Source organism: Dipodomys ordii, unplaced genomic scaffold (assembly GCF_000151885.1).
Source record: "Dipodomys ordii isolate 6190 unplaced genomic scaffold, Dord_2.0 Scaffold21, whole genome shotgun sequence".
NCBI lineage: Eukaryota > Metazoa > Chordata > Mammalia > Rodentia > Heteromyidae > Dipodomys > Dipodomys ordii.
Window position 1 is genome coordinate 17,258,456 of NW_012267237.1, and position 12,494 is coordinate 17,270,949.

Below are 12,494 nucleotides of genomic sequence, written 5' to 3' on the forward strand. Positions count from 1 at the left end.
GTTATTATTACTGGATTTTTTTCTTCTTTTTTGTTTTTTTTTTTAAATCTAGATCATTCGTATTCATTCACAAAAACTGACTGATGAAGCAAACCCTTACTAAGACAACACCTACAGTCGTGTTTTGTGAAGTTCGAGCTTTTGCAAGCCGGTCCCTGTTCCATCCGCACAGAGGGTGCTGGCCCGGCTAGGATCAAGTCCTGGGTGTGTGTGTTGGGGGGCGTCCCCGGGTCAGTCGCGGTCGCTGTCATCGCCGCCATACATGTCCGCCAGCTTCTTAAAGCGAGGCCCCCAGTCGCTGAGATAGTCGTAGTCCTGGTTGCCATCGGCGGTGAGCGACTCCAGCGAGCTGAGCGAGTCGGCCACGGAGGCTTCGCCCTCATAGGCGTAGGTGGCCAGGGAGTCATAGGGCGGTGCGCTGGGGTCCGCGTCGTTCTCCTTCAGTCTGCGGTGGATGAAGTCTTGCACGTCGATGTGGTCCCACAGCGGGACAGTCCTCCGTACCTGGAAGACCGTGTCGGGCAGGACGTCCCGCCGCAGCTTGCTGTCCTCCCGGGCCTCGGGGTTGCGCAGGGTGCCGATGTCGAAGGCCTGCGTGTCCTCCTCGCCGCCGCCCTCGTCATTGTAGGTCACGATGTTGTCCCGGACGTCATCCTTAGACAGGATCAGAGGCTCCTTCTTCCGCTGCCTCTTGAGCGCGGCGAACAGCACCACTAAAACTAAGGGCCACAGAGGAGAAGTTGGTGAGTGGCGACAAAGCGCACCCGCACTTGTGCAGCTCATGCGATGGGTTGGATGGGCGGAGGAGCGATCGCACACACACTGCACAGATCCACAGCTCGGTCCACGCCTGGGCGCCGGGCATGCGCTACAAAAGCGGACAGGTCAGTGCTCTTATCGTAAATGGTGTAAAATATAGTCATATAATGCATTGCACGTGATAGGATGTTCACTGGGTTCATTTCCCGCATTTAGCTGATGGCAAAAACTTGGCGCACCACTGCTCTCAACTGAGATTTTGTTTTAACATACAAATCTTTTGAACAAAACACGTGTCAACATCAAGGACATCGAGGAGCCTTTCATTATTTTTTTCATAATTAAAGGGAATATGTGCAGAGCATTACTCGTAGAGGATATATTGATATATTGTACGTGCATGGATGTGTTTGTACACACAGTGAATATGTATAAACTAATGATTTCCCCATGTATCTTAAGTATATGTAACTAAATTATTTCACTGGATGATATTGAGGATGATGATGATGATGATGATGATTCACTATTATCAGATTTTGAACCCAGAGCCTTCTGCCTGCTTGACTTGGTGGAGTTGCTGGTGCTCTACAAATGGAGCTGTGGCTCTAGCTCTGCTGTTTGCTGGTTATTTTGGAGAAGAAGTCTGCACACTTTTCTACCTGGGATGGCTTTGAGCACTGATCCTCAAGATCTCAGCTTCTCACGTTGCTAAGATTAAAGGCATGAGCCAACAGCAGCCATCAATTGGCCTGATTTTGAAAGCCTGCCTGAAAATCAGAACTATAATTATATGAGCCATGACATGCAAATGTAAAGCCATTTTTTTTAACCTTATTCTCACCTTCTAGAATTATTCAGGTATTATCGTTTTAATGGAAACGTCCTTGATTCAAATATTGCATTCTAAGTTTGGGGCTGATATATTTGTTTTTTCTCCCTACTTAGTACTTGTTTTCCTTATTAAAAACTTAGCTATAATGTTAGCAAATATTTCCTTGTTATATTTATGTAATTATACCAAATACATCAGCATATTATATTATTTCTAGCTCCAGGTCTAGATTTTAAATTATCATCATTTCACAATGATAGTTTTGGGAAAAAATGCATACTGAATTTATAAAATGCATTTTGAGGAACAAAAGCATTTATGACTTCCAAATATAAATATTCTATTTCATTGGAATTTTTCTAAAGATGTCTAAGTTTCTTTGTAAGAAAAATATGCATTAAATTGAGCAAATTTCTCCATGACATATCCAAGCATTTCCTGAGATGAAGTAAATACATATTTCCTTAATTTTAAGACAGATATATTTTTGTAAAAAATAATTTTATGTCTTTCAAAATAAGAATTCATTGGTTCAAAAAGTGCAATTCATGTTATTAGCTTTTATAATGAGTTTATAAAAGATAAAAACATGTACATAGAGAGTACAATCAGTCAAGATCTTTGACCAGACCCTTTCAGTATTGCTTTTATATTGACATGTACACTTATTTCAAGGTCTTTAAAATTGTAGAATTCTTTTTTATTTAATTAATAGCAACTACTTTTAATGCTCACATTAACAGCTTTGGTGCTGTTATATTCTGGTTTATTATGGAACTCCCAAAATATTTGTGCTTAAGAATAGCTGATTATGTGGTCTTTTCCATTAAATAACAGATATAAAATTATATGTTGAGTTAGTATGCAAGTGCATACAAATATACTAACTGAAATATGGTAGATTCAAAGGAGAACAAAAATAGTATAATTCCTTGGAAAAATAAAGTCAGGGTTCAATAAAATAAAACACCAGGAAGCAGGTATTCAAAAGAAGGTCGAGATGGGGTCAAGGGAAAAGGTGAATACAAATAAAAGGAAAAGAGATTGAGAATGAAGTTAAAAATCCTATCTACTAGTTATTGCAGTAAGGGAAACCATGGGACCTGTTTCTTTGGGCCTGGCTTACTTCATTTCATATAATCTTTTCCAAGTCTTTCCATTTCCTAACAAATGGGGAAATGTCATTGTTTCTGATGGAGGCATAGAATTCCATTGTGTATATATGCCACATTTTCTTGATCCATTCATCTACTGGTATATGTCTGAAACAAGCAGAAATGGTCAGATAAGTTGATGTTAAGCAAAATGAACCCCAAGATAAGGATTCAATTTTTTTTCTTGTCATTGCTTCTAACATATTTATAAGATGATTTCTTTGTTGCTTTGTATGTCTCTCCCCCATGATATAACCCCTGTTTTCACTGTATTTGATGTTGGTATACTTTTAGGAGGGGAAGGGAAAAAATAAATAGTTTAAATAAGGATACAGTTGGACCCATTGCAACAATGTAATGTTGAAAAACAAACTTCACAACTTTGGTGGGGAAGGGAGGGGCGCTGGGGTTGGGGTGGAGATGGGAAGGAATGGGAAGGGGAAACAAAGGAGGAGGCAACAATGCTTGTTAAGAAATGGACTCATTACCTTGCCCATGTCATAGTAACTCCTCTGTATGGTATTTTCACAATTAAAAAAAATCTTATCTACCTATTTATTTATATGTCTGTCTGTCTACCAACCTATCTATCTATCTATCTATCTATCTATCTATCTATCTATCTATCTATCTATCTATCTGTATGTGCATGTGTGTGTATCCTACAATATAAAAAAGAATGAGTGAAGAGGTGGGAAGGGGAAGGATGGATGAGAATCTTGAAAGGGGTGACATTGATCAAGATAAATTATATTCATAGCCTGCTTTATTAAATGGCACCTCCTTTATCCAACTACATAAAGATATTTTTAAATGAAAGAACAGCTCAAATACATCTGATATCAACCAAATGTGAACTATGCACTAAAAATGGAATTCTTTTGAAATTTTCATTAAATGAATTAATTTTCTTCTCAACATTATTTGATTAAGTTAATATTCACATAGGAAAATCATCTTGTTTTCCCTAGCTATAAATGTCTTTTAATTTCTATACTTTATAAGTATATTTTCCTCCTTTTCCAGGTCAAACTTCTTTGTTCATTTTCTTAACTAAAGGTTTTATGAGGTATATGATTAGAATTTAAATGCTCAGATAAGAAATGAAAAATTGCATCAGGTTTTTTTAAACTATTCTGCCCCTTGAATTTACCATTTCTATTTTGCATATTATCACATAATAATGACATCATCAATATGCATGACCCTTGAGCTAAGGGAAGTTACAGATTTTCTGTGACATTATAATATAATAGATATCTCTAAATCATTATTACAGCACTGGATCCTCCTGTTTTCATTCACTCAAGGATATATGCTTCATGTTTCTTACATACAATGTTCTTCTAATTTTATTTTGTCTGTCATCTATCTATTATCTTTCTATCTAACATCATCATTATTATTGCCAACTAAAACAGTATCTATTCACTTAGAAATATTGGGGATTAAATCCAAGGTCTTATAGAAGAAAGAAGCATGTTTCACTATTGAGCTATACCCCTACCTTTCTCAGAAATGCATTTAGGTATCCTAAGTAAATAGACAAGATTAATTTATTATTAGAAATTTCTTTGGAAACAAAAATGTTTATGCACACATATCCTAGTTGCAGTCTCCAATTTTGCCTCATATCATAGACATTCGTCTAGGCGCCAATGGCTCATGCCTGTAATCCTCACTCCTCAGGGGGCTTGGATCTGATGATCACAGTTCAAAGAGTGCCCTGGCAGAAAAGTCTCCATGAAACTCTCATCTCCAATTAACCACTCGAAAACTGGAAGTGGTGCTGTAGCTCAAAGGGTAGAATGCTAAGCTTGAGCACACAGAGGCTCAGGGGCCTTGCCCAGGCTATGAGTTGAAGGTCCACAGCCAACAACAACCAAAAAAAAAAAAAAGGAAAAGAAAGAAAAAAATGAAAGAAAGAACTGCATTTATTCAAAAATATATGTGAGTAAGGACCATGTTATTACTTCCATTATTATAAAGACTTGATATGAAAGCAAGTATGTTTTAGTATCTGATTTGGAACAACTTTTAAACAAAAAAAATCACTCCATATTTAAGTAATAAGTTTGAAAGGTTAAAAAAAAAGAAAGAAATGGGTGCCTTCTGTATTTCTCAGTTAAGAAAGGTGTTTTCTGACTAAGAGGGTAATTATAAGATTCTCCCTAGGCAAAAATGTTGTCAAAATTACTATGGCAATGTTAACATATTTGAATTTATTTATGGGGTGCTTTTGTTCTCCCATATGTCCATGAAAGTTTTTATGCATATAATGTGAACACAGAAATTTAAAAAAGTGATAGAAGTATATACAGATCCATCATATTTTAAGTTAGAAAAGCAATGATTTCTGAGAAAAAAGAACAATATAAATCAGTAGCATCTAAATTACCAGGGTAAAGTTGGTTTAAATTCCCATAAGGATAAAAGGAAAGGAAAGGAAAAGCATTTTATGAGGAAATTGAACTTTGAAGAAGCAGATGGAGGTGGGAAATGCTCATGGTGGGGGTAGAAAGGCTAATCCACTGTGAGAAAATGTTTTTCTAGTTAGTTGGATCAACTTCACTGAGACAAATGGTTTCCCCTCGTTTTCACCAAGCCCCCAGTGAAGTCCTGCAAGGATTTGGCCAAAGGATTCCATCCAGCTAGCTCGAGAGCATTTGTGATGAGAAGCCAGCACATATGAGTACTAGGATGTAAATTTGGCTCGTTTTCATGCCTGAAGCATAAGAATTTTGGATGAATGTTGGCTGGAAATAATTTCTGGAGAGGCTGAATTGAAACAACTGTTTAATTGAATTAAAGTGGTGTCCTGCTTGAATAAAACATTTGCTGTTGGAAGCATGAGTGAATTTAGAAAGTACTCAGGATGGTTGTGACCAGTGATACAATGATATATTAAAACTTACCTTTAAACTTTTTTAAAAAAATATTTCCTGTATTAGACCTATATATAATAAATTCTATGGAGAATATATTTTGTCTTATTATGAAAACTTCAGTGCCTTTCCTGTAGATATGTGAGATAAATGATTTAAAACATGTCAGTAAGCCAGGTATTCATGGCCCATGCCTTTAATCCTACCTCTTCAGGAGGCTGAGATATGAGGATCCTACTTCAAAGCCAGCCTGGGAAGGAATGTCCATGAAACTCTTTATCTCCAATTAACCACCAATAAACTGGAAGTGATGCTATGGTAGAGCATCAGGGTGGTAAAGTGCTAGCCTACAGCACAAGAGCTTATGAACAGCACTCAGGCCCAGAGTTCAAGCCCCAGGACCCGCAAAACAAAACAACAAATCAAACATGTTAGTAATGGTAGTTATATAGAGAGGTGAAATTATGTACAGTTTGAGGAATAATAGATAATCCTCTGGTATTTGTTTTCTTTTTATTTTTTCTGATTACTGTTAAAGTACTTTAGAAAAATGATAATTAGGGGCTGGGAAGGTGGCTCAGTGGTAGAGCACTAGCCTTGAGCTGAGGGACAGCGCCCAGGCCCAGATTTCAGGCCCCACAACCGGACCCAAAAAAAAAAAAAGAAAAATGATAATTAGACATATTCTTTAGGCATTCTGTAATAGAACAAAAATGGTTACCTTGAAGAGTTAAGAAGATTGACTTAAAATTCAAATATCTTTAGAGCACTAATCTACAATTAATGATGTAAGATTATTTGATAATAAATTTATTGCATTCTGTCCTATTAATGATATCTAGGATGCTAGACCTATCCCCAAAGGCATAAAGTATTTTTCTCTAATCAAAAGTATGATTGCTTAATAAAAATTGTTTAAATCAAATCATACCATTTGCTGGACACTAGATGGAATTGGAGGTTATCATTTTGAATGAGGTTAACCAAAGTCAAAAGGTCAAATTTCACATTTTCCTTACATGTGTAATCTGGTCTTAAAAACATACATTCATAGACATGTACATTCATATATAAGAATACATATTTGTATATGAGCATACATGTAACATAATATTACATATGATGTTTGTTCTGCATTGAGGAGAAGGGAGAGGAGGACTGAGGGTGAAAAATATCAAAATATATTGTTTACAGTTATGAATAGGTTCATAAGGAGATTTACTGGAATCTAGTCAATATGAGATGAGTAGAGGTTAATGAGAGAGGGACAATTCTGGAAGGTTATATCATTGAAATGTGAAATGTAAGATGTCTGTATGAAATACCATGGTGAAACACCTTGGTCCAATCATGTCCACTACAATGACTGACAGAATAGTAAGCCAGGCTCTCTTTGGGGACAGATAGCAGCAAAAGGGGGAGGGGGAGGTGAATGGAGAGCATGGATAAGGACGTACATGAATGATGGGTATTGTACCGTTCATGGAAGCAGGGCAGTGCAAATTGTTGAAGTCTTTCAAAGGAAGGGGGCAGAGCTGGCGGGAGATGTTGAAATTGATGCATGCTCATTGTATGCTTGTCTGTAGTTACAGAGCAAAATCCCCCCCCTTGTCCAAATAATAGCTGGTAATGAAAACAATCTGAATGGAAACCATGCATGCCCCTCCCAAAGTGCAAGTGTTGGACCCTTAGGTGTGGGGAAGAGTGCAGTTTCACACCCAGTGCCTGGGCAGTGGCGGAGCTTTGGCGGTTGGGGATTGGCTTACTGAGCAGAATGACCACACACAGCAGGATGGCTACCATGGCCCCCGTGCTCAGGCCAGCAGCAAGGACCAGGGCCTCGGCGTTGCACGACTGCATGTTCCCATGCTTGTCACAGGCGCACACGCGGATGGTGAGTGTGCCAGTGCTGCTCTGAATAGGGTAGTCATTGTCAAAGATTAGAATGGGCAGGAGGTAGGTGCTCATTTTGGTGCGACTGTACCCATCTTTACGGGTGAGGATTCCCGCCGTGTTATCTGAGGAGAAACACAAAGAAAAGCACTTTGCAGTCGTTTTTCATTTCTTTCCTTCTCAAGGGTTGGGGATGATTATCTCTAAGGCTCTCCTCTACCTTTATTGTCTACGATGGTGAAGTTCGGGTTAAGAGGAACATCTGGCACCGGTTCAAAGAAGAACTTGTGGCCTCGAGGTGGGTCGTCTCTGTCCGTGACACTGACAGTTTGAATCAGCTGCAATGCAAATAGAAGCATTCATTCAGGCACAAGGAACAAGAAGCCCCTCTCTGTCCCTAGGAGATTTACAAGTGTGTTGGCTCATGCTCGGTTTCTATCTCTAAAACTTAAAGAAAGCAAACATGTCACTTGCAGAAAGCTTCGCCAAGGGATTTTAAATAGTTTTGTCCAAGATAACATTTAAGTAATTTTGCAAAACATCCATCACGTCTTAGTTTCCATGGCATCTTGTGCCCCATTTTCTGCTAGAAAGCCACGAGAACCTTCCACCTTCAAAGAAAAATGTGATCACTCAGGTCCTATTCTGTGCTATTTGTGCGCTGAAAGAGTACTTGTCTCCATTATTACTATTTGGATGGGATTCAGTTTCCTCTGCTTGAAAATAATTTCTCAAAGGAAGACATCTTAAGTAATATCTTTAAGAAATGAAAAGGAGTACCTGCATCACTAATAGATATTAAAATACTATCTCATTAAGTTTGGGGAAAATGAACCAATGAAAGAGTTCCTATCATAAAGATGTTAAAGATCTGAGAATAACTGTGAACATTGTATTGAATATTTCCTTTTATGTTTGCATGCTTTAGTTTTAATGTCATTTGCAAATATAAATCTATGAAGAAATGTTAAAGACAATGTGGAAATTCAGGATGATAAAACTGTGTAGCTGAGTGTACTGTCAGTCATGTGTCCTAGAGGAATACGGAGCAGGACAGCAAGCAACAGGTGGACTGTCTGACAGTGGAGAAACCACTGACTCCACATGGGCATGCTCCTCTTCTAATCCTGGGTGCGCATCTGTGAGACGTGGAGCTGTCTTTACTTTCAGTCTTGACTTCTAAGAAAGTATGAAGCTTTATCATCACCCGATATTCTAAGCTAACATTCTGTGGTGAAGTTACTGAAATTTTATAGTCACCCCTTTATAAATGTGTATGGTTACTGATGTTTCCAAAAACCTTCTGCAGCCAAACCATTCTACACAATTCCTGACAGTATTTTTTTCTAATTTATCTATATCTTAGCTTTAACTTCACTTGTTTTATTGACAAATAGACCATGCTTTTACACTTATTTCAGGGATGCTTCTAAATTGTGCAGTAAATACTACAAAAGTAGCTCAGCATTGCTCCATTGTTCCTTAGGGGAAAAAAGAACACACACACACACACACACACACACACACACACACACACACACACAGATATGTATGATGGAGCTTGAATTCAAGGCCTGAGTGTTGTCACGGAACATTTTTCCCCCTTAAGGCTACCACTCTACCATTTGAACCACAGCTCCACTTTTGGCTTTTGCTTAGAATATTGGAAATAAAAGTCTCACAGACTTTCCTGTCTAAACTGGCCTTGAACTGTGATTCAGCAAGTTTAACCTTTTGAGTAGCTTCTATTCCAGATGTCTGCCACCAGCATCCAACTTTTCAGTGTAGCATTCTTGCTCAAATTCTTGCCCTGAATGCTAATAAAAAAGCTATTTTTAGTAAAATTTTCTGTCAAAGTTTTTGTTAGTTTGATGATGTACAGAAATTTATTCTGATTTTAGATGGATTTACTTAAATTTTAAGAATGTAAATATGTCAGTAACTTATTTTATGTTTGATTTTTCATAAAGAAATAATATCCTATATTAATTATAGTTAACCTAAATAAGTTGAATGTTAATATGTATTATAGCTGTTAATCAAATAAATCCAAAGAATGTAAACATAGTAAACACATAGATAGTATCTGTAGGCTATTGGAGCTTAGTGCTTGACCCCTGAACATATACTCACATCCTAAATCACAGTAACTGTTAATATGGCTCATTGAGAAATAAACACTTCACAGATGTAATCAAAATAAAAAGAGATGGTTTTGGAACTCTGAAAGCTCTAACACAATGATTCCATCCTGCTAGAAAGAAATGAACTTGGATCCAGGAGAAGAAACAGTAAGAATGTAATCGGGATGGAGGCTTCCATACTCCGTGGGACATGGGAGATTCCTGGAAACACCAAGAATCTTGAGTATGTTAAGAAGAATTTTCTCCTGGAGACTTTGAAGAGATCATAACCCTGATGATACTGCACCACCATAATCCCTAAATTGTAAAAGAGGAGAAAAAAATCATCTAGTTTGTAATAAATTTTCATGACTCTCTCAGGAACCAAATTGTGACAAACAACTGTGAAAACTAAAAATGAACAAATTAATGCATGCATAGCTTTATGAAAAATTCAGCCTTATTGAGTGTGAGGGAAATTATACTATTACGGAATATTTAGAAGTCTATAGTCATGTAATAATCATCCAAGAAAGTAAGCCAAAAAGTTTTAGTAAGAGCATGACAAGTTCATACCTTTAATCTCAGTTACTAGAAATCAGAGATTGAAAGAATTTAAATTCTAAGCCAGACCAGGCAAATGTTTGCATGCAACAAGTGGGCAATGGTGGGCCATAATCCAAGCTATTGAGAGGAAGTTTGTTGTCTCAGGCTATCTCTTAGGGTAACTATCTGAAGATCCTATCTGAAAACCATAGCAAACAAGCCTGAGGCTATGGCTCAAGTAATAGAACATCTGCTCAGTAATCATGAAACCCCAACGTTTAACCCAAATACTATCAAAAATAATACATTTTAAAATCATTTTGCAGTATTTACTATTTTATAGATAAATTTTATCTGTGCCTACCTGGACTATTTCAGAGGAAAACAATAACAGATAATAATACTAGCTGCAATACTAGTAATATCTTGTTTTGAGTAGAATGTGTATCAGTGGATTTGGTTGAATATGTTAAAGTGTGAATATAAAAATAATCCAATACAGCAACTATTTACTGAACCGAGGAACTGACCATGACCTGCAGCAAAGTACCAAACCATATAACAATTTTGAAGTGAAAACTTGATAAAATGACTTTATGTGGATTAAAACTTGTTACTTATTTTTGGACAGCATGTTGCCCAGATTTGCCTCACATTTGTGGTCCTCATACCTCAGCCAGTTTAGCAGCTAGCCTATCAGAACTATGACACCTCTTCAGCCTTCTCTGGTGTTTCTGTAGAAGACAACTGTGGAAAATACCTTTTTCTTGGTCATGTGGGAGACAACATAGCAAAATGTTACGTTGAAATGCTATCTCATGGCTTTCCCTTGGTTTGTCAGCTCAAGCATCTTCTTTTCTTTTCTTTATTTGTTTTTTGTTTTTTTTTTAGGGAGACTCTCAGGTCATCATATCCCAAGACCTCATTTGACCTTCATTATTTCCTTAGAGAGCACAACATATAAACAGCAAGAGCACAAATACTCAATCTAAATAATTTCTATTAGAATATAAGACAGCATTTCAATTTATCTTCTAAGAAGGAAGAAATTACAGATGATTTTTGACATTTCCATAATGCCTCTGTTAAAATATGCCTAAATAACTGTTGGAATTACTTTCAACAAAAAGAACATAGTTAATATTATTAGAAAACATGTTCTGTCAAGATGAATATATTCTATATAACTGATTTTAAATTGTTTTAGGTATACTTAAAATATTACCTTAATTTAGAAAATTCTAATTTAGATTTATTTCAGCAATCTGCAAATTATAAATCATAAAAAACACTTTTTTGTTATTGGACTCCTGACTGAGCTACATATATTTTTTTCATATTGACTTCATAATTTATTTCCTTTTTTTGTGGGGGGTCCGATCATGGGGCCTGAACTCTGGGCCTGGGCGCTGTCCCTCAGCTCTTCAGCTCAAGGCTAGAGTTCTACCTCTTGAGCCACAGTGCCACTTCCAGCTTATTTCTTTTTGTTTATGTGGTGCTGAGGAATTGAACCCAGGGCCTCAGACATGCAAGGCAAGCGCTCTACCACTAAGTCACATTCCCAGCCCCTTATTTCCTTATTTTAATTTACCTAACTCAATCTAATATTGAGTCCAGTAAGACATTTTCTTTACTTTTTTTTTGGTCCTAGCCTTTGAAATCCAGGCCTGGGCACAGTCCCTAAACTCCTTTTACCCAAGACTTAGCATTTACCACTTGAGCTACAGGAACACTTCTGACTTTTTCTGAGTAGTTTATTGGAAATAAAAGTCTCATGGTCTTTCCTGCCCCAGATAGTTTCAAACCACAATTTTCAGACTTCAACCTCCTGTATAGCTAGGATTACAGGTGTGAGCCATTAGCACCTGGCTAACTTTTTGTATATGTGTTATTCATTATATTGTAGAATGTAAGTGATAGAGCAAACAAGTTCAGGGACAGGGCCCAGACCCTAGGTACAAGCCCGATTTCCCCCTGCTACTCCCCAAAAATTATCTCAGTTTTTGGTAAGAGCTGATAAATGCATGAGAAGAAGTAAAATAACTAGAAAAATCATAGAGATAAAACACAGTCATACTCATTGGGAAAGAAACATTTGTGAACATTTCTAATGAATTCCACTTACCTGTCCAGATTTTGCATTCTCACAAACAAATGTTTCATAGTATGTGGCAAATTCTGGCGCATGGTCATTTATGTCTAAAATTCTGATGAAGACAGGGATGTGGCTACTTTGCTTGGGGTTATCTGTAAAAAGAACATATGGTCAAGAGAACACACTTGAGATTTCAGTGAATTT

At 37.2% G+C, this 12,494-nt stretch overlaps 1 protein-coding gene across 1 annotated transcript in view; it reads right to left on the reverse strand.

Annotated features, from left to right (window-relative positions):
- Positions 1-231: 231 nt before the first annotated feature.
- The window catches only part of Cdh9 (cadherin 9, type 2 (T1-cadherin)), a 75,796-nt gene continuing 63,533 nt past the window's right edge, over positions 232-12,494 (reverse strand). Inside the window, exons 8-11 of the mRNA XM_013013857.1 lie at positions 12,321-12,442; positions 7,747-7,864; positions 7,400-7,651; positions 232-719 (exon numbers count right to left, since the gene is read on the reverse strand). Coding sequence (XP_012869311.1) covers positions 232-719; positions 7,400-7,651; positions 7,747-7,864; positions 12,321-12,442 — 980 coding nt within the window. The remainder of the gene's footprint in view (positions 720-7,399; positions 7,652-7,746; positions 7,865-12,320; positions 12,443-12,494) is intronic.